Source organism: Tyto alba, unplaced genomic scaffold (assembly GCF_018691265.1).
Source record: "Tyto alba isolate M040663 unplaced genomic scaffold, T.alba_DEE_v4.0 Super-Scaffold_1000006, whole genome shotgun sequence".
Classification (NCBI taxonomy): Eukaryota; Metazoa; Chordata; class Aves; order Strigiformes; family Tytonidae; genus Tyto; species Tyto alba.
In genome coordinates this window covers 10,375,250-10,397,747 of record NW_024881272.1, presented here as the reverse complement: position 1 = coordinate 10,397,747, position 22,498 = coordinate 10,375,250, and the positions used below count along the sequence as shown (strand labels likewise).

General features: G+C 38.1%; 1 protein-coding gene and 2 long non-coding RNA genes across 9 annotated transcripts in view; 2 read left to right on the top strand and 1 right to left on the bottom strand.

The window, feature by feature from the left end:
- The window catches only part of CRB1 (crumbs cell polarity complex component 1), a 128,264-nt gene extending 121,621 nt beyond the window's left edge, over nt 1–6,643 (bottom strand). For 6 of the 7 annotated variants that reach the window (XM_042804365.1, XM_033000651.2, XM_033000653.2 and 3 more), the window contains exon 1: nt 6,334–6,642. In XM_042804365.1, the coding sequence (XP_042660299.1) occupies nt 6,334–6,409 (76 nt within the window). In that variant the 5' untranslated portion in view covers nt 6,410–6,642. Of the gene's footprint in view, nt 1–6,333 lie in introns of all 7 variants that reach the window. The other variant, XM_033000652.2, reaches the window with a different exon arrangement.
- Nucleotides 1–13,062, top strand: part of LOC116963527 — a 30,639-nt gene extending 17,577 nt beyond the window's left edge. The window contains exons 2-5 of the long non-coding RNA XR_004408257.1: nt 9,552–9,622; nt 11,228–11,316; nt 12,231–12,271; nt 12,978–13,062. This is a non-coding gene — a long non-coding RNA (uncharacterized LOC116963527). The remainder of the gene's footprint in view (nt 1–9,551; nt 9,623–11,227; nt 11,317–12,230; nt 12,272–12,977) is intronic.
- Nucleotides 13,063–14,002: 940 nt separating this feature from the next.
- LOC116963532 lies at nt 14,003–20,405 on the top strand. The gene is made up of 2 exons (XR_004408262.2): nt 14,003–14,102; nt 19,229–20,405. It is a non-coding gene; the product is annotated as an uncharacterized LOC116963532 (long non-coding RNA).
- Nucleotides 20,406–22,498: the final 2,093 nt, after the last annotated feature.

Below are 22,498 nucleotides of genomic sequence, written 5' to 3'. Positions count from 1 at the left end.
ACGGCCTGACTAATGCAATTAGAGATGCTTTGCCTGTCTTGTTATTCAAGGAAAGGTTAAGGGAACAGGATTCCAGTGTGCTCAGCCTTGGGCAGGGAAGCAAGATCAGTAAAAAGAAGCAAGGAGTTTCTCCCCTCGAGCATTACCCAGGCCACAATTATTCAGGCACAGCGTTTCCCAGCACTGAATGATGCACCAGGCAAGTGCCCTGATCTTTAGTTGCTGTAGTGGGGACACTGTATATAATGGGCTAGCAGCCCATGCCCCTTTTCTACTCACTGAAATATTTAGCCCTAGAAATATTTTGATTTCTGTCCCCGCTGAGAAGATTGCAGGCAGGCAGAAGCTTCCCTAACCCTGAAGTTGCAGCAGCAACTGCAGCTTTGCTTTGTTGATGCCTGGAGAGGAACGTGTTTTGCTCAGCCTGGAGGAGTCCTTTGGAGCTCCAGTGGCAGCTGTGTGGTGTGTGTCACCGCGTGTCAGGCTGCCTGCGGAGGAGCGTTGTCAATTGGAGTATTTGTCTAAAGACAGAAGCAATTTTCTGCTGACCCACTTTATGGGTGAATAAAGTATAATCAATATAAAATAAACATAAGAATCTAATTGGAAAAAGATGTATTTGGGTTGGGCTTTTTTTTTTGCTATTTGCTGGTGTGAGAGGGCTTTCATATGTTATGCCACTGTGAATGGCTGAGGAAACAGAAAAGTACAGTGAGAAATGATGAAACATGTCAGTCTCTAAAACCAACAAATTAGTCTGTAATATCATTCTATAAAATAATATGTATTATTTACCTACTTGCTGCCTACTGTCTGAGACTCTAGATGAGTCAATTAGGTTTAAAGTCTTCCTTTAGAAAATGTAAATATCAGGACCTTTTTTGCTTTTTGAGCCACCACAAAGAGCAAATGGAATAATCAGGGTTGCCTAGAGATTGAGGCATTGTCTAAATGATTTTTCTTAATGCTGAGATGTGAATTATAAAAAAAAACAAAACAAAACAAAACCAAAGTAGAAGTATCCTTGAGAGGTCCTTGGCTGCAAAGCCCTGTAGGAAGGATCAAAGGCACTTGGATTTCTGTTTCTCTAACTTATTTATTAGAGGGAATGCACTGACTATCAAGAGTGAAGGAAAATGGACTAATGCATATCCTTTTATTTCTTGGTATCTAGCAGGATACATAATTTTTTTTAATCTTAATTCTTTATAAATAAGTGATTTTTATTATCATAAAAATAAAATGTTAAACTTCTCTTAGATGAAGCATCAGAGTGAAGACTCCTAGAACAATGTTAATTTGTTGTGGCATGTCTAGAAAGGCCACTTAAGATTTTCCTAGGAATTTCTTGATACTCATTTTGGTGCAGTAGGTTCTGGTCTTACACTGCCTTTTTATATGGAGTGAGAAGCTGGGTGTAGGTTCAGCAGGCAAACCATGTTTTCCATTCATTTTCAGGTTTTTTGACCATGAAAACGATACTATTAATTATCAATACATTAACAATATTTTCTTGCATTGTACTGCCAATATATCAAGTATGCTCAAACTGCAAATAAAAAGATAAGTGATTTGTCTCCAAAATCTGGAAATAAAGCTATATGATCTCTAGCATGGGGGTACTACCTTTCCTCATTGTAATGAGTGCCTTCAATAGCTGAAGTGCTTATTTAAAGTCTAGGGTAACAAAAAATTAAGAGTAGGCACTTGATGCCTCAAAGAATGAGAGTAAACTATTTTCTACACTGAAATTTAGGCAACAATGTTGTTAATGCAACAAATGGGGCTGGGTTCAGGGCTGCCTTTGTTTTGAACAGTCAATTAAACCCAGTTGTGGTGCAGGAGGGAAGGGAGCCATTGGTTTGCCCAGCCCAGGAGCTGTGCCTGAGCTGTCCTGGAGCCTCAGTGCCACCACAGCCCTTGGGGCAAGTAGGGATCTGTGCTTCTCTGGGTCTCCATCACCTGAGATCTTCACAGATCACCCCCAAGGTGGTGCTGACTGCCCTACATCTGTGTAACACCAACTGTGAAACAGCAGTCTAGACAATCTCTGACAGATATTTATCGAACCTGTTCATTAAAAAGTTCTGATATAGAGATTTAATTATCATTCAGTTGGGAAAATTCACTCAAATCTTCCCTGCTGCATGTGGAATCTATTATTTTGCAGAGCCTGCCCCTCCAAAGGTCACAGGGAGCAACAAATCTCATCATCTTTCTTGATTGCCATCCTATTTTGTCTAGGTAAGACTGTAATCATGCCCTCCCTCAGGCTTCTCTTCCCGTGACCCTTTCTCATAGGGCACATCTTTTTAAATGTCTTCCTATTTTTGCTGTCCCTTTCCAGCATTTTCCTAATTGCCTCCTTCTTGCTCACAGCAGCACTCAAAACCAGATATAGCCAGCACTGAATACTGGATTGATTACTTTGCCGTGTCTTGCATGTCATTTTCCTGTCCACATATAACAGCAAAATATTTGCCTTTCCACATAGCTTTTCAATAGAGAAGTACTCCATTTGGCCATTAAGATTTGAGCATTGTCTAAACAGTACTATTTTTTTTTCCTGAGTTTCCTCCTGCAGAGAGGAAAAGGTGTAGAGCATTGCGCTGGGACAGGACTCCCTAGGTGTCCTAGGTTCATCAAAAGTAACACAGGGGAAAAAATCTGTGGATAGATAGATACAGATGTAATCTCTGAGTGGAGATACCTTTAAACGGTTTATGTATGTATTAAAACATTAGGTTTTTGTCCTGTGCTTGTATGACATGCTTTAACAGTTCAGCACTGGTTTCTCCAGTACATTATCACTGATGCTGCACAGTATTTCCGTGTTTCAAGATCCGTGCAAGGTCTGTGCTGCTGGTTCAACACGAGTGATAAAACACCCTTTTGTCTAACCTCCTTTCCCATCAGACTCTTTCCTAATAGGTCATTAGTCACAAACAACACCCGCTTACAGAGATTGATCAGTGTCCTTGCATCAGAACTCCCTTTCTGTTCCTTGACTGTGAATACATAATTCAGTGTTTTATTTTCAAAATTAATGTCATTTGAGGGCTAAATTTTCAAAGATGCTGATTTCTTGTATTGTAATTTCTGGATGACTAATATGAGATGTCTGGAAATGTTTAACCTCCAGAGATTCTGCCTGCCAGCAGAGAAATTCTGCCCCTGGGTGGGTGTACAGTCCTCACACCTTCACCAGCAGCACCTCTTCACCTCAGGCATATGACAGCAGCAAATATCAGAGAAACCTGATGGATGCTCTTGCCCTGAGGCAGGCCAGTGTGCAATCAAGGAGGCATCAATAGCTCTCCAACAGGCTACTTTTTTTGTGTGTTGAGAGAGGACTAAGCCCACAATCTTTTTGGAAATGTAACACTGAAGGATGAAACTATACCTGTTCTTTTTTTATCACGTACATGTATTTCTGAGCACCCATATACATATTTGTACAGGTGTTGCACCTGACAGCATCAAATATCAGTTTGGGCTCCAATCGACTAAATTAATTACAAATGGTCTTTCCAAAAGCATTTTATACAATTGAAATCAATAAAAAAAAAAAAAAAAAAAGTTGTTTGTAGGAAAGCTACGATTTACAGGTTGAAATCCGTTTCTGTACAGTTCGATGCTAACTGTTCTTACCAGTGATAATAAAGGTAAAATATAATTTTTACTTATCCCGGGGATTCAAAAGGAACCACAAATGACAGGACCACACTCTTTAATATCTTAAATCTTCTATAAAGCTGAAGACTATGTGCAGTCATAAGACTTTAATAAAAGTTTAGCATCTATTCAACACTTATTGTTGTATAGGTATTAAAGAATAGTATCTCAAAGTATATTCCAAAGTACACATTAGCTATGTTACAAATAAGAGGGCACAGAGTTATTTTAATAATGTTAAACAACTTTGAATTTCATTTAATGTTCAACATATTAATTTTATGCTATATTAGAATATTTTGTTTTCATGTAGCAACATTCCTGAAAAATGCTTTAATTGCATTGCAACTGTTACTAGAACACCTACTGTTTGTATGGGACACTTCTCAATGTATGCATACCTCTCTTCACCTCAGGAAAATGGATGAGCTGAAAAGAAGCTATATGCAGATATGTCCTTAGGAACACTTGGCTTCTAAATACTATTTATTTCCCAAGTTGTTTAGAAAAGGTAAATATAAGGAAGACATTAAGCAGAACGTAAGATGAGAATCCTTAAGGGGAAGGCAAGTCAAGTAAATTGATTTAAAAAATACAATGGCTGATGTAACTTTTATAAATATCAGCAATCATCTCTGTTCTATTTTATCCTCAGCTTTTCTATCTTGGTCTTTCTCAGCTTTAAGTAAGGAAGTAATTGCAGTCAATTCTTCTGCTTCTATTTCTGTTTCATCTGTTCACAGTTATGCTTTTATTAATAGAAATTGTTACCAGTTTCAAACAGTGTACAAACGTTCTCGAGAGAAAAGACCTACTGAGATCATTAAATACACTGCATCAGTAGATACAGATATGGTCCTGAGACTGATTCTGTCTCCCACTGTAGCTGCTCCATGCTGGTATATCAATTTGTATCGCAACAGTTGGCAACGGCCACAAATCTACCTGAGAAGGAGAGTCTTGCAAGACTGAAAAGCCTCTGGCTTGAGACTGGCCATATGGCCATAACCCAAAGAAAACTCATGCCACATTTGAAACGTCACCCCAGCCAACCATGCTAAGGAAAAGGCACAAAATGACATACAACTACTTTTCCCTCTTCTGGTATCCTGCGTTGAGCAGCTCACCCAAAGTCAAAGCCAAAACCTGTGTTTATCGTCTTTTTCTAACTGATTCTTGGGGGGCTTTTTTCTTGTTTACATTCTAGCAATGTTTTCTTTGTGCATGATGGTTTTAATGTGACCTTTTTAATTTTTTAATGCACTTAACTTTTTATTCTCTTTCCCAAAGCTTTTATATTTTGTTCTAATTTGCCTGCCTCATGTATAAATGAAATTCTCTTAACTAACACCATTCCAGTTACTCTCTTTTAGTTAGATAGCAGACTCTCTCAGACACTTTCTGGTTGTGAATTCTACAGTATACAAACTTTTAAAAATTGTTTTCTGAAAGTGGAAGATCCAGTCTCTCTTTTCTCAGGATATGTTCTGTTGTGAGTTCATTTAAAAGAACACTTTGGCTACCCCAATTCACATCAGTACATCCCCATGAAGAAAACTACTAGGATTAAATGATGTTTCTATGACATTCTGTATTTTTTTCCTGTATCTTAAAGTCTGGGTTTGTTGTTGTTGTTTTTTTTTTTTTTTTTTTTTTTTTTTGTTGTTTTTTTGTTTTTTTTGGTTTTTTTTTTTTTTTAGTGCTGGTTGATCCAACTGCATCTGTTTGCTTTTCAGTCTTTAATTTATGTTGGGCTGTAAACTGTCCAAGTAACAATTTGAGTGATGCAGTAACAGAAGGTGACCCAGATTACACAACACTGTACGCTAATGCCAAGTCTTCTTGTTTAATGGCAGCTGCTCAAAGCTTTGTCTTATTGCGATTCACATTCAACAGACACAAATCAAGCAGCCTCCTCAGACAAACACACATCCTGCCTGTCTTCATTTTAAACATGTTCAAGAGCTACTGCTTTTCATACACATATATCAGCCTCACCAGCTGAGGCCATTTAGCTTCCTTGGCTTGTATTTACTCTCAACCATCTGACACAATTATCCAGGAAACCCATTGTGACTTCCAGTGTTTTACATACTTCTATTTATGTGGAAGTTTGCTGAGAATATTTTTCTCTATAAAAATAGTTGGACTTTTATCCTCCCTCATAATGGAGATATTTAGAACACTAAATATATCCCAGTCATTTAACAACTCATTTCTCTAGAGGCTGTAATTAAAAAAGCATATATAATAAAGTAGTGAATGCTATTAAAATACAAAACATGAACAGCTTTAGCAAAGGATAAATTAGTCTAGATTTTAATCAGATATGTTTGAATTTACTGGATGAATGGCATCAAAATGCAGACTTTAAAGTATAGGTACAGTTTTAATGGAACATTTTATTGCTGTACTTTCAATGTGAAACAACGTATTAAAAATGTTTTCATTCCTCATTTTAAAAAAAGTTTAAGCATGAAGAGCAGGAAAACTATCACACATTGAGTTCATACAAATTAGTTTCATGGACCAAATCTTTCTGGCATCTCCATCAAATTTTTAAAGCCTTCTGACAACACAAGCTTCCTGCTAGAAGTGCATGTCTAGCCATCTACCCAGAGGACATGTCAGAACAGTAAGAAAAAGTGCAAATCTTACTTTTTAAATGGATGAGCAGCAAAAAACTGAGGTAGAAGATGAGTAGAGAGTTAATTCTTGAATGAGCCATATTCATCTTGATAGGACATTCTCTGTGGAGTTGTTTGTTGTCCAAAGGGCTGGTGCTGATCCTCACTGCTTTCTCATCTCTGAAACTAAGGTAGTAGCCAAGGCACCCAGTTCCCTACAAGCCATCTTTGCCTGTGCCCCTCATCAGGCTGTTCACTGCAAACCTACGGACTTTGATTCAAAAGGCAGTTGTGCTTGTTAAGGTTTTACTTCAGCAGGTCTGAGTGATTTTTCAAACCTGGTGCAGATTTGTCTGTGAGCTGGACTGGAGTCTTTTCCCAGCTTTCTGCTGCAGAACTGTGCTGTGCATGATGCGCTCTGCCTGGCTGACACCACACAGCAGATATGGCACAGCGCTCTTAAAGTCTTTTGAAATATATCACTCATTATCTTCTACTAAACCTCCATTACATCACACTCCTCTTGATTCACAGTATAAACACTTCATGCTTTCTTTCATAAAGTCAGCTCACAAACCCTTTCTGCTTTCTGCATTTTTTATGTATCTTACCTCATTAGCACATGAAGTAAAAAAGTGAAACATCTGTGCTCTCAGTCTTTTTTGTAGTTAGATATTAGTCTGTTCCACAATATTTTTTGGTTTTGTTATTGTTTATACTGGATTTAAATGTTTCTGCCACCACTAAAAAACAATAATTGGGAGCTGGCACAAGTCCTCTGAGCTTCATCGGGTTGTGTTGTAATTTTGAACTGCTCATAGAGGAACCAGTCACTTCAGGAGATGACAAAGTAAGATCAATAAGAGCAGGGGATGGGGGCAGGGGATGGACTCCGTTTCTCTTTAGCCAGAGCTGGCCTTAGACAACTCCGGCTGGTGCAAGTGCAGTGAGTCTGCCCGTACTGGAAGGAGCCTTCCCCCGCTGCCACGGCAGCGCAGTGCTGTGCCTCTTCACTGCTGCAAGGCACAGGCAATGCCCTCGTTCTGCCCAAAGTTGTCTCGCTGTCTAAAGCCTCAGCCATTGATTACAACTTTGTTCACAGATATTAAAGCATTGGCCTGGGCTAGCAGAAGGGGAAGAGAAGGAAGACAGCAACAGCCCCAGCAGCCATATGCAGATACTACAATACTCATACAAACTTTGGCCTTCTGGCACCTTACAAACCCAGGCATTAGGTTTGTATGTTTACTAGGGATAAGCTATACCATAACAATAATTGCTGTGACATGACTTGGGCTCTGAGGCTAAGAAAGAGGTGAGCTGCCTGTTTGGCAGTGAATCTCTCATCTTCATTTGTACCAGCTGGTCTTGCCCTTGGCCCTCAGGGCTTCGCACTTGCTCTCCCTGCCACAGTGCAGAGACCAGGCGTTCCCAAGCCCAGGAACAACCCTGGAAAATCTCCTTGGCCATTCCTATGTTATATTACTGTAAAATTGATAACATTCAATAATTTCAGTATTGTCTTTTGTTCTCTCCAATCCAGTGGAATCTTAATCCTCAGTTCAGGAAGCCTTTGATAATGCATTTAACTTCACGTGTACACTTAACTGAACTAAGCACAGACTTAAAGTCAAGCATATGCTTAAGGCCTCAGGTGAGCTGGGAGCAGACTGTTGATGTCAACATGAATTTAAGAAAGTTGTTTATAATGGCTGTAGGTACTTTCACATCCAGCTCAGTGAACTGAATAATTTAAAAATTTCTCCTGCTGCAAGGCCCTTCCTTCTTTCCAACCTCATTCACATGCAACTGCACTTCACCCACCCTGTAGCCCATCTTTTCAGACCCTCTCTTTCTCCTCCTGTCACCAGCAGCTCTTTCCTCTTTCTCCTCTGCTCCTCAGGAGACCCTGGCCCGCCCGCAGGCTGTGCCCCCGGCTCCGCTGAGCCTCCCTGCCCACCCGCCCTTCTGCAGGGGGCTTCCAGGGGCTCTGGTCTCTCGCGTGGCAACCCCAGCCAGATTTCCTGGTCAAACGTCATGATCCATGAACATTATGATGAACTGGGTTCCTAACGGAAAGGACTTAGATGACTATAAAGTTAAATATAACAAAATGGCTAATTGTATTTTTCAGCTCTTTCTCTTTTAGTAATCCCCTTTGTTTTATATGTACATTTATAGTTGTTTGTATGTTTTCTTCTCCTTGCCATCTGTCTATTTAGTTTGTGTTTGAGATTATCTGGTAAAATATATAAGCATTACAACATGAACATGAAAATACTATTCTGCCGTCTGGGAATTCTTCTGTTGGGCTGAATTATGCACTTGAGCTCAGTGCTGATCGCCTCCTTTAAGTGCATTATTGTTTAAGTTTGTTACTATATAACTTAGAACAACAATTTCCATTGTCATTTTGAACAATTTTTAAATTGTTTTTGTGGAAATAGTCTCTATTAACAGGAATTTGGTACATCATCTTACGGTGGTTATAACTGCTGATTAAAATAATTTCACGTTTACTAGGGTAACACAGTGTACTAATGTAGAAGTTTAAGGAAGAAGGCATACTTCCAACAATTGTTAGAATATATTTGGTCTGATTCAATATACCAGTCGATTTAAAAAAGGAAATCCTCTGAATATTCAGAAATAAAGAGCCAATTTTTTTTATAAGTAAAGATGAGGTTTCCAGTTCTGAGGAATATATGATAAGTACTGAAAGGAAGCAGTCAAATCTATTAAATCTGGATGTTTTTATGAAAGTTATGAAAGTATGTGTAAAACCTGTGCTCTAAGCAAACTTATCAGTCCTCAGACATGAAGATATGTCACTGATCTGAGAACATCCCTACAGTGTGTAAAAGCATGTGTTGACATTTGAATTAAAAAATCAGCCATGTACCTCTGTGGTTATTACAAGCCCTATAGCAAGTGTATGAACAAATCTCAGGTCTTTTGAAAGCTATTAAAATGTAATTGCTTTCAGGATAGCCAAAACAGCTGCTTTTTCACCCTGTTTGAAACTCAACTCTGCATTTCTTAGTGCCTCTTTCAAATGTTTCTTCTTCTTCATGAGCTATTCATATCCTATAATGTATTGGGGAGCAAACTAAATTAACTTAGCACTGTCTCAATTCCTTCAAGTTGCCTACAGAAGAGGGTTCAAATTTCTGCAGTGCTGGTACTTTATGAACATAATTTGTACATAGTGAATCATAACATCTAAATGTAATTTCCATACTTTCTCAGTACAGCCTATCTTTGATGAGATTCTGCAGTCCTATAAGTCAGAGGATACGCCATTTTCTCAGGGAAAAAAGGTTTGTGTTGCCATTTTCTTTCACTTAAGTGCTGCCCTTTTCCATTCTGATTGCTTCTTTGCAATAACTACGGTGCAGTGTGGTACCAGACTATACTTGTCAGTGTCATGTTTTCTAAAATATTTTACTGCAACTCTAGCCAACAAACTTCATCATCTAACATCTTTTGTTACCTGATATAAGCACTGTTTTCAACTTTCAGATGACAACAGTACTAATTAATTGTGTATCTTTGGTTTCTCACTGCTAGGCATGTTGTTTTCTGATTGTTCAGTGTTGCTCCAATTTAAAGTTCAATTTTTATTGATGCCATCCTGTGCCTTCTAGGTCAAATACATTTATAGGCGATTTTCTTAAGTAATTAGTACTTTTTTTCCAGTCTGTAAAATGCTAGGTAGTTTTAATCTAAACTACAAAATGAACAGAAATTAGAACAGTTAAATAATTCAGATGAAGAGTAAAATTCCCTTGCAAGTAGAAGATGGGAGTTTACAATATGCTTGTTGCTGACTAATGAGAAGATTTTATTAAATCCTTTTTGTTCACTGGCAATTAAAACACTGGTAATTAGTCAGGAGCAGGTGGGTGATTTCATAGTACAGTGGAAGAGTGACTGAGCTAAAGATAATATTGCTTGGAGAGGTTTCAGATATGTAAAACTCAGCTGGACAAAGTCCTGGGCAATCTGCTGAAACTAGACCTGCTTTGAGCAGGTGGTTGGACTAGAGACTACTGGAGGTCCCTTCCCACCCATATGATTCCTGTGATTCTCTGAATATAGCATTAGATTTTCTGCACAAGCTCCAGGCTATAAATGCTCAGTCCCCCAGTTTTGTATACCTAATGCAGAAAGCTTCTGCTTTATAAAACAGTACTTGTTTTTTCTTAGGATCTTTGGCTTTTCTTGCTAGCATTCAGCAGTGCTTCTTGTTTATACCTTCTGTTAAGTTTTTGCCCAGTTTCATCACAGATATGTGCCACTGTTCACCATTGGGAGGACTTGATGTTATGAAAAACTGTGGGGAATGAGAGCATGAAGTCACTCTGGTCTGACATCATGGTTTGGGTATTAAAATACATTCTGAAGTATTTGTTGAAAACTCAGGACAATGGAGTTTGCTAGAACAATGGACCTGACCAGATCATATTCCTGTTCATAGTACTTGTACCCTCTTTTGGAAACAGTTCATAGATAGCATAATTTTTTTAGCTTGTAGCTATTTGGGTAATTATGAATGAACAAACCAACAGGCAACGGACAAACCAATGTAGATAAGGGCTGGCTAAGAAGGTCTTGTGGATAGAGAGTTGTATTGTAACAGGACGTTGTTTACCTTATTAACAAAATTGATATAGGTTGTATTTTCATTTTAATTAGGCGCCTTGCAACAAGAACAACTACGTGTATTGATTTCCCACAACACTTGCAAAGTTAACTCCCTTGGCCCATGCTTTTCCACTGATAAATATTTTATGACTATATTTAACTTCTTATATTAGTCTGCAAATATTACTTCTTTTGAGCTTCTTTTTCATTGTTCTTAGGGTATACAAGTATTTTTTTCCCCTTGAACTCTTGCTTTTCTCTTTTTATTCCTTCCTCAGCCTGAAGAGCACTTCAAAGCAGAACGTTCTCTTTCAGAAGACCCAGCAGAGCACAAGCTTCCAGTTCTGCCAATTTGCAGAATATAAATGTTTGTATGAAACTTAAGTGGTTTATCTGAAAATATAAAATTATTTGGCAAGATATGCCAAGCCTATTGCTTCCTTAAGTGTAATATATTTTTTGAAATTATAATTACTTTTTTGCTTCTCCACGTAGCCATTTTCCTACTAAGTAATGAGGGATTTCTACCTGCTAACCTATATTATAAATTTAACCAATGATTACAGAAGTGTCAAGTCAATTCACTCAGATATATCTCATTTTGCACAATAGAAATGGTGGGGGAAATAACCCAGCCACTTCCAACTGTATTTTCAACTACATGAATTTCAAATAATATTTGCTAGCACCTTGTAATTGCTCATGGTCAGGTATTTGTTAAGGTGCATGCTGTTCAAATTATTGCATTTCTGACAAGGAGTTTAAGCCGTTTGGTTTTTCAAATGAAGTCTCTCCTGACTATTTTACACTTAGGTAGGCAAAACAAAGTGACTCTGTAAGGTATGACAGGATTCCCCTGGGACCTGTAGAACTCAATAGCGTGTGATTCACTTATCCTCATCTTCGATGAATTCTTGTAAAATAACATGTTTTTATTGTATTGTGTGTGGCTGATATCACCAGGGAAGCAATTCCACTGTCAGATGAATGCTATGTCAGGCCTTGTCAATGCAGATGAAAATTTGCAATTAGTATTCTGTACCTTGCTGCTAATGAGCCATCTAATCAGGAAGTTTCTGCCTGTACCAATAATCTTCCTGTGAGTGTCAAGGTTATAGGAGAGCTTAACAAAATGAGGCAAATAATGTTTTTACAAAACCACTGATATATTAAGTGCTAAATGGGTTGTAAACTTACTTTTTACCTCTATGCTTTTCACTTCAGCAGAGTAGACATGCTAAGACTTGCAAATCCTCTTACTCTCTTTTTTCTTTCCTTCAGAGTGAGTTACCTCATACAACAAACCAGAAAGTCATAAAACTGTAAGTACTGGAATTAAATTGAAATGCCTATTTGTTTCAAAGGAGATGGCTGTACAGGCAAGTAATGGTTTCAAAGGCATTTGGTATGAGTATAGTTTCACCTGATAGATACTAAGTGGTTTCACAAGGAATTCAGACCCAAAAACTCCAGCAGGCAACAGTGGAGGAAAAAGAGCACAAATTAGGAAGGCAGGATTTATAACCAAGGTTGCTTGATTTTAACACACACTATATATGCAAACACTTTACTTTTTGTTAAATACTGTAATTGTCCTAGGGACAGGGCAGGATGATAATTACAGTCATATGGAGAGGCTGGGAAGGAGGAGATGGTTCTAAAACTGTTGTTTGAATTTTGGTCTTTGCAAACAGAGAAAGCCGAAAACCAGCTTGGTTTCACAGGCCAGGCACTGGGCTGGGGCCCAGGAAACCAATTCTTTCACCAGTTTTGTCTCACTGTGCTCGCAGGTGACATGAGCAACATTTGTTTTCAGTGATAAATCATTTTGAGGTACTGTAATTTGAAATGGAAATGCAAAACATGGTACTCATCAAAAAGTAATAAAGAAGCTTCTTAATTTTTCCTGATCTCTAATATGCCTTAGAATTATTTTTTTTTTTCATGATATTTATTCAGTCATTGTATTGACTGTTTGTGACAAGGTTTTGAAAAGCATCTGACAATTTGGAGCTCTTTGATTTGCAGGCTTCCAGTTGAAGGATGTGACTTCCAGAAAGTGCAAAGCAAAATTTCCCTGCAGACATCGCTGAAGTGTCTCAGTGTGGGTCCTGGCAAGTACTGAATTCCTCTTGGAAATCTTGGCCTCTGTGTTAAAGTATTAGATAATATTATGGGAACAATAGGTAACAGTAAGCGCCCCAAAGGGATATCAAGTTCCCACTAAGTACTGGTTAAGACAGCATTCATCTTAATGCCAATGCATTTCTCGAAGGCTTCAGTTTTATACCAAATTAGATCCTCAAAGTTTGTCAGTTTTAATGATACTGTTCACAAGATAAAATGAAATATTCTGGCTTCCAAACTTGTGTTGATTCAGAACATTTCACACCTATTTTAATCACTGGCAGTGATACTGACCTCCATGAAAATGACATATATGATGTCACTATGTTCCCATGCCAGTGAAAGGAAAATGTTCCCTAGATGGAGATGGCACAGCTTGATCTCTAAGCGTCATGTTGGATATGAGAGGGGGTTAGAGTGGACATCACTACTGTAATCAATTTATATTGTTAGTATCCATAAGGCCCCTTAAATCATCAGGTGGATTGGTGCTGAATTCAGTTGCTGAACTGCATCTTAAATTTTGTGTGGGCATGCTAAGATCTTTGCATAGGCTAAATTTCACAGAGTGCCTTCCATTTGCCTGTGCATCAAGACTTTTTGACTTTTTTTTAGTAAAATATGGCATTTTTATAGTAACTTCCTCCAATACAGTGAAAGCCTGGGTGAATATGATTGTTGTAGTCAGCTGCTGAGAGGTCTTGTCATAGCAGCCAGATTTGGACTTTAGCACCAACATTCACAAAACATAGTTTTGTGGGACTCTAAATTCTAAATCTGAGAACCTGAGTTTCTGGGTTACAAAAATTTGTAAGCCAGCACTTCTAAAGTAGTTACCACAGTCAGAGAAATACCATTTTGCTATCAGAAACTGCGCTTTCAATACCTTGACTACAAGCAAGCTGTTTTGTCCCATACAGAAGCGCCTACAGGAAAATGTGTGATTGGAGTAGCAAACAAGAAGTCCTCACAGCAACCACCATCTGAACACCTGTGCATGTTGCAGGAGCTCCTCATGCCAGCAGGGTAAGATTTCCTCTTAGCTTTCAGCTGCACTCAGAATTGATGACATTAACCACTGGTGTGACAGAGTGAGGAGAAACTCCACATCCCCACAGGACTTTTGAAAGACTTCTGCCTCAGGTCCTCAGCTAACCTATGGGAACAACTCACATGCCTGAAGAATAGCAAACACTGAACTCTTTCAAAAATGTAGCCCTGAATATTGCTAAGTGGTAGAAATTAACTGTAGTCTAAAGACACAGCTCATTCTTCTTAAATAAGATTCATCAGAGTGAATTAAACAGTCTCTGGCAGCATCTGACTACTGAAGAACAGATAAAACACAACCCACGTTAACTGTGACCTCCTCCACTCCTGTAGCAGCAGTCAGACTTCAGTATTAATTTAATGAAGTAGAATAATATAAAATATCCTTATATAACACTGTCTTTAAATAAGGTGGGAAACCAGTAACCACAAAGTAAGTAATTACATCAAATTTCATTATGACTTGGTAATCACAATCAGCTAATTGGTCAAGAAATGGAATTAACTTTTTGAAGGCTGGGCATGCAGAACTTACTGTATTTGCTGTTTGTTACATTAGAAGCTATTGAAATAACTACTCTAGTAGACTGCACTATTTGTGGTCGCTTAATGTTACTTGCTAACAACTTGGCATTTCTCTTGGACCATGTCCTTCTATGTGTCAGAAGACACGCTGATTCTGAAGATAGGTGTTGCATTTGTAATTCAAGACAGGAAGAAAAATGTTTATATCTGGTCAACCTTGATGCAAATCTGACATGTTTTCCAGCAATAATGAGACACAAACTTATCCACTCACATTTATCATGAGCAAAAGTAAGCACAATTGTTTTGGACTGTGTGCCACTGTAAATGTGACAGCTGTTTTCCAAAACCTGAGCAGGAATACCAAGTTAGATGGTGGTCTCTTTTAACCACCCAGTATTTGAAGTGGATCTGGCTGGGAATTTTTGGAACCCTGTAGGAGAAAGAAGGTGGGTTTTTGTGGTTAGTTTTTTTTGTGTGTGTTTTATTGTGTTTGGGGTTTGTTTGGTTTTTTTTTTTTTTTTTTTTTTTTTAAACTTTTTTTTTTTAAATTGCTGAAAAAAATGTTTTGGCAATTTAAAAATGTATAACCTTCTTGCCTTTTTTTTTTTTTTCCTTTGGACAAGTAAAATAATTTTAAAGTGTTTTCAAAAGTTTGAAACACAAAGATTCCTTTAACCAAACCTTTCAACTAATCCAAGACACTTCTCATATCAAATATTTTCAAGGTAATAAGCAAATATTAAAGATTTCAATCTGTGGTTTAGTTTGGCAAATGGAAAGTATTTTCAGAGGAGAGGAAAGCATTCTCACTCCCAGATTTTCTTTGAAGTCTCTTCTTCCTATCTTGATTCAAATAAAATGCACTAGTGTAAGCAGAACTTAAAAAACACTCATAAGAGGAAAAGCAATAGTGGATCTTTAGCATGTAAAGGCACCCAAGAATCTGTCAGCCCTTTCAGCACTGAACCCAGAAGTTCTTGGAGCATCTGTGGTCACTGTGGTCGAGACTGGCAAAGCTGCTCTACTGTTAGTAAATGGATGTGTGGCACAAAATTCAGCTATAGAAAGGCATATGAGCAAGCGTAACTCCTTCAGAAAAAAAGCTGCTAGCCTTTTGTTTAGAAGTGTTACAGTGCTCTATCATTTTTGCTTAATAAAGGGGAATTAAGAACTGATCCTCTCCTTCAGAAAGAAAGCTGCTAGCCTTTTGTTTAGAAGTGTTACAGTGCTCTATCAATTTTGCTTAATAAAGGGGAATTAAGAACTGATCCTCCCCTTCAGTTATTTTTACTGGAAAACCATGCTTCTTTCTAAAGGTAAATGACGTTAATCTTGGTATAACAAATAACCGCACTGAGACACATGTTCAACTGATCGTAACATTGTATTGAAATTCACTGAAATGGGCTTAGCTCCAGTGAAACCCCAGGCAGCAAGTTGGTTTTGTTCATTTTTTTCATTTGGGAAGGTCATTGTTACAAGGTTATTGTTACAGGACTATTTCATAGTAAGTTACGCTTACTTTGGAATGATGACAAGGCAATCTTAACCTGCTATTGCATTTATACAGACATTTTACTAAGCTGTCATTTAATTGTTGTTATGTTTTTTATTTTGGCTAGTATGAATTTTTAAAATAACTTTCCTGCAGAGATTTCTTGTACAACCTTCTTTGCGGGCTGTTTATGCGCAGAATGAATCCTGTATTTTCAGTTTTATTTGGTTAAACATTTTTCTTCTGTGCTGTGTGCTTGCACAGTGCATGTTCTAACTACTGCTTTTTTGACCAGGAGCAAGTTTGTCTTGCTCCAGGTTCTTAATAGTGGTCTCAAAGCACAATTAATTTACTTCTAATCTGCCTCTTGATATTAGAATCTAGTTGTATTTTCTTGGGAGAATGTTGTATTTACTATTCAAATATAATTAAGAAATCAGATAATGAATGCCACCTAAAATAAATGACAGTCCTGAAATTCTCACTTGCACTATAGTGATGCTTCAGAAACAGATATAATGCTTTCATTATGTAGTGTTTCTTTTTATAGTGAGCGGAGTTATACAAGACATAAGCTTCGTAACTGCAGCCTTTCGTCCTGACTGTATGTATACTGGCAATACATCATAGAATGCGTAAATTGGGCTCAGGCAAATGAACAATGACAGATAAAAACGCTCATATAACCCTAAAATATCCTTCAGTTTTGACAACTGGGTGTCTTTGGAAAAAAGTGTATTGTAGATTACACGTACCTTTAGATTTATAAAAAAAAAAAAAAAAAAAAAAAGCATCTACAAATTATATAGATAGTGATTAAGGAGGGTACAGAACAGCATTTTAATCTCCTCCTACACCTTGAAGCACCCTACCTCTCTAACAGAGAGATTAATTTTGATTGCCTGACAACTGTAACCATGTGAAGGCTCATCACAAAGGGAATGAGAAGAGTTCTGGAAAGCCTCGATAAACACTGAGCTGGTAGGCCTATCTGACTGCTTCTAGCAGTCCTTATAACTAGTGGATATTGTTTGAGGACGCAAAGGTTTAAAAGCTGCTGGTAATTTTTCAGCTTCATGCACTAACCTTCCCATAAAACACCATTGTTGGCCTTCTAATTTTTTACCTCATTCAGAAACTTCTATGCATTATACTTCTGAAAATGTCTTCAGCAGCAAGTGTTTTTTTTCTCTTAAATAAGAATTACTGAGCAGATTGTACACAAATGTTTCAGTATGCTTATATAGCTATATGTTAACCTGTGCACCAAATTCTGCTTTCTACTGGGCAATGTAAGCGTTCTGCAAGCACATGACTGTACGGTTCAAATGCGACAGCGTCTGTCACACCCAGCTCAAGCAGTCGCAAGATGGCTCTGACTGCGTGAACAGGGGTGCTAAAAGTGTTGCAGAGATCTCCTCTGACTTGGCAAAGGAATTGCAGGTCACTGGGATGGACAGGCACATGACAGAGCTACATTGTGGAAAGACTCAGGAGTTGACTCTTCCTGGCAACACACCTTCTTGAATTACATATGAAACAGAACTGTTTATGTCCGGACATAAATAATCTGGTTGCATTGTGCCATACCCTAAACAAGCTAGGCTGGGTAACACCTGCAGGGCATTTAGCTCATGTGAAACTTTGTGTTAACGTAGCTGGACTGCTTATAATATTAAAGAAGCTTTTAAAGTTGGTAATTTAAATGAGCTAGCTAGTTCAGTACCTCTCCCTTGTGTCATCGCAAGCAATTAATTCCTTAAGACCTAAGAGGGCCATGACTAAATGCTAACCTGAACAAAAATGGACCTTGGCACGCTCAGTGCCTCATTTCTTAAGCTCCAAACAGTCCATAGAGTAAACTAGGCAACTCCTCAGTCTAAGATTATGTCAAACATGCTCTCAAGTTTCAAAGTAGTATAAATTGAAAACTTTCTATATCCTTGCAAGAGTACTACATAAAAGACCTGGGATCTTAAGTATAAATCAGTACAAAGACTCCACTTGAGGCCTTTCACAGCAGAATTCCTAACTTCATGTTCTCTATAAACTGGAAAAGGTAGAATGACCTTCAGGTTCCTATTATGACAGAGAATACGTATTAAAAGATTAGTATTTTTTATGTAAAATGCAACTACTTTACTTAGGGGTAAAAAATCATTAATATCTATGGAAAGGATGGAGAAAGAGAGAGAGAGACCAGAACAGCTCTTACTCATATCCTGTGGCCCAACAAACAGCACCAGGTCTGACCGTAACAAAGCCCCAATTACCTAACTCTAGGGGAGGATAGCTGGCATTTCCCTCTACCCGGTGATTTAATTGGGCCTGTCAGCCAGGGATAATTGGTTTCTGGTTGACTGAAAAAAGTGACAGTGACATCAGCTCTCTGCTACCCTTCGTTATTGAAATTCTTGTTGTCTTGTAACAGGGCCTCAGCACACAGAGCGCCCCGGCAGCTTTTACAGGTCTCTCGTTGTGCAGTGCAATGGAAATGCAGCAATGTAAGACACAGAAAAACTTTTTCAAGCTGTTTACCCCATATGTTTTCATAATACATTTTTGAGAACCAATGTTATTTCTGTACAGGAAGGTCTGATTTTGCTTGTTTTACTGGAAATTTGATAATATTGTTGTAGTCATGATGGTCTAAGGCTATAAACAAGTCAAGATTTTTTGGGAGAGGCAATACCTTTTACTTATTGAGCTGATACGGCTGGAAAAATAAAGATGATTTGGGGAATGTGAAGCCTTCTTGAGGTGATGGTCTGGTTTTAGTTTAGATGGTCACATACACCAACTGAACTAATAAAAGATAATGCATTTCTCCCTGATTCTTGCCTTGCTTATAGGAAAATACCTTTTTGATGTTAGTAGTGTATTATTGCAAAAGGTTTGTTTTGTTGAAAGTATGGCCCAAAACAACAGAAAAGAATTATGTAAATCCTTGTTTCTTCTTTACACAGCTTCAGGCAGGGAGTACAGATTTAATTTACAGTGATTTTGTAACACTGCTTGAGACATACAACAGTAGAGGGGCAGAGCAGATATTTCTTCCATTTTTTTTTCTTTCATTCAGCTTTGCTCTCTCCCTGCTTTCCCCTGGGCTGCCAAGCACTAGCGGATCGGGTGGAGCAGGCATGGATGACAGCACCGCAAGCACCAGCAGGACTGTACGTGTGCAATTTCTCTCTACCCAAGGACTTCTCCAGCGGCAATCTTTTTCGAAGTGCAAAGGGAATGCAGTGCACCTATGGACCTATCTGTAGAGCAAACCTAGTACTGAGTTCAGACTTAACAAAACTTCTTCTACATTATTGTGACAGTATTGAGTGTCTTGTTCCAGGCCTCTCTTACTTTCACCTCAGGGCTGCACTGGAGTAGCGTTCCAGGAGGAAATCTGGTCTGTGGAGTCCGTAGCTGTACATCTCTCTGTAACTTCAACGCTGCATTAATCCCCCAGAAAAAGATGGCAAGGGCCAAGATCATTGTTATTCAATCCATACCCGCTGCTAGAACACTGGAGAGAACGGAGCCCAAGCAGAGGCACAGTTCCCGCCCTTCCCCACATAAAGCTTCTCAGATGGAGTGAGGCAGGCTGATACAGTGTGGACCTGACCTCCTTCTCTACACATTACACTTGCTGCACCTTAGAGAGGAGACAAGAGGAGAAGCCTGATCAACAGGATTCACATGTCAAACATCCATAATAGTACAACAAGCCTCCCGTTGATTAATGCCCCAGAGAGACCTGAATTGAGAGACTGGGGTGGTCTTTTCATGGCCTAGTTGAAAGAATTTCTTGGCAGTGCTTCCAGCAATGGACTTTATTCAGCACTGTTGGCTAGAAAACTTGTTGGGAGTCTCTAGACAATCTTATAACCCTTTCACTTCACAGCCTAATTTAAAACATTTGTGTATATGTGGTGACTGCCAATAAAATACAGAAAAATCTCAGACCAGAGGAAGTACAGGCTTTGTGGGTTCCTCCCTAGGTCCCACCCATCACTGACACATCTGGGATGCAAAAAGGATGACAGCATGGGTCATGTTTCAGTGCCATGCACCATGCACCCAAACCAAGTTAGTTCTAAAATTCCTAGAGAGATAGACATTTACCATCAGTAAATGTCATTGCCGAATTGAGGGTGGCTGTTTAGAAAGGGATGTGAATGTTTATGCTACTAGATTTATAACTGGGTACTTACAGTGAACAGCTGTTAAAGAATATATTGGGAATAAACTGAAATTACTCAGCCAAGTCTTAAAACTTGCATGCTATTTTTATGTAATTTTATTTCTGTCTGGTTGGCAGTTAAGTGCTTAACATCAGACTTGATTCCCTATCTGCTTATTGCTTAAATTGTATTTGATTCAAATACCTAGAAGTGAAGATTTGAGCTGGAGAACAGGTATTTCAAGATGAAACTACATCCCCCAACACCAAACCCTCTTGCACAAATCTACTTCTTAAATTCCAACAATTCAAGAATATCATACTGTTTTCTTGGATGAAGCTAAACAGCTCCACTTGCAAATTATGTACAGTCTCACATAGGTGAGCAAGTGCTTATTCTTAGACTGATGCTGTCTCTAATCAACACAAAAGTCAGCTTTTATATCTATGTGAGATTTTCTATTAACTGACAAAAAAATGTAGCATGAGTAAGCATTGGAACAAATGGGATTAATATAGTTAAATTTTGCCTGTACCACTTTAACTATAAAAGAATTAATGCTGAAAGAACCATAATGACCCGAGAGTTCAAGGACATTTTGTTTCCAGACCGTAATTATTGTAGCAATGCCAGCTGTGGATGCCAACCCTGGTATTGGATCACTTAGCATTGTATAATTTTTCTTTGAACTAAATCCTTCATGTAACATAAAACAGCAAAAGAGAAAAAGTGTTACCTAGGCTTGTGCTAAGTCAAAATTCCTGCTAACTTGTAGACTCTGGCAATTAGGGCAGATGTATATGATTTATAGACTGGCAAGAAACCATATAGTACTCAACACAGTAAATATCAGTAAGAAAATCAGGTAGTTATCTAGGGAGGAAAACAACAAACAAAACCAAACCAAAACAAAAACCCCCAACCAACTGAAGCCCAACATCACAGAAGAAACAAAAGGCACGGTCAAAAACAATGAACTTCTTAAAGTGCAACAGGAAGAAAAATAAAACTGGGCCAAAGTCCATGCTGTAATGCAGACATGTAACTTCTACTTTCTTTGCAGGGAGACTGGATGCCAACTCTGAATTATGCTGGTGGAAGCAATTATGCCCAGAATATTTTTGTTTGGCCATAATTCTTCACTTATTTACATCTAAGGAAGGCACTATATTTGTTTTTAAACGGGAATAAATGGCTTCTATTGTCAATTCAACCTTCTGCATTTGAAGCATCTCCCAAGTACATGCAGAAATATAAAGTCTCAGAAAAAAAAATTAGCATGTGGAATATCTGTTTTAATTTTTCCATTCCAGGTACCAGGTATGGAAATTCTGGTCCATGGCAATCTAGTAGTTACAGACTGAAAAACACCTGAATCCCACTACAGTACAGTGACAACTAAGCAAGTCTCAGGCCTGCTCCACAGAACAGTTTCGTAGCTTGGTTATGCTTGCTGGCAAAATAGTTCTCATCAAGGTTGCATTTTCCTTATATATTTAACTTATGAAAACTCATAAAGCATGTATTTGTACTTCCAAACTGATTACATTTGCTATGGAAACAGTAAGACCCAAGAAGCCAGTTACCTGCTAAATGATGTTTTTATGTACTTGCTATTCAGATTAGAGTGAAATATAAGGCTCAGCTTAAAACTTAGTGCCTTGCTCTCAAAACTTCCTGCTTTCCATGCAAAATCAAACTAGAGAAACTTATTTTTACAGTTTATGTACAACTTAACTATGACCATAGAAATGAAAGTCGGGTGTGCACAAGCAACATCCTAAAAGAGCGGATGCCCCAAAGATAATTAATTTTTTCTTCAGTGCAAGAAAAACATAATACTGATTGCTCTATTATTACTTATTGATGACATCGTTTCACCTCAGTAGTCATAACTGAAAGAACTGATACTTTTTAAACTATTTGAAATAATTGAATAGTAAATTATAATTGGATTTCATGTACTATTACAGTGGAAAAATGAAGCTAAATGATTGTAGACTTCAGTTAAAATGCACAGGACTACAGCAGAGCAGCGATCAGGAGGTAACAAATGCTTTGGGAATTTTCAGTATTTTTATCAAAAAATGCAACACCTGAAAGTCACACCGTGTTTATTGTGCAAAGTGATGACCAGTATCAATTTGCAAATCATGTAATTACAGAACACA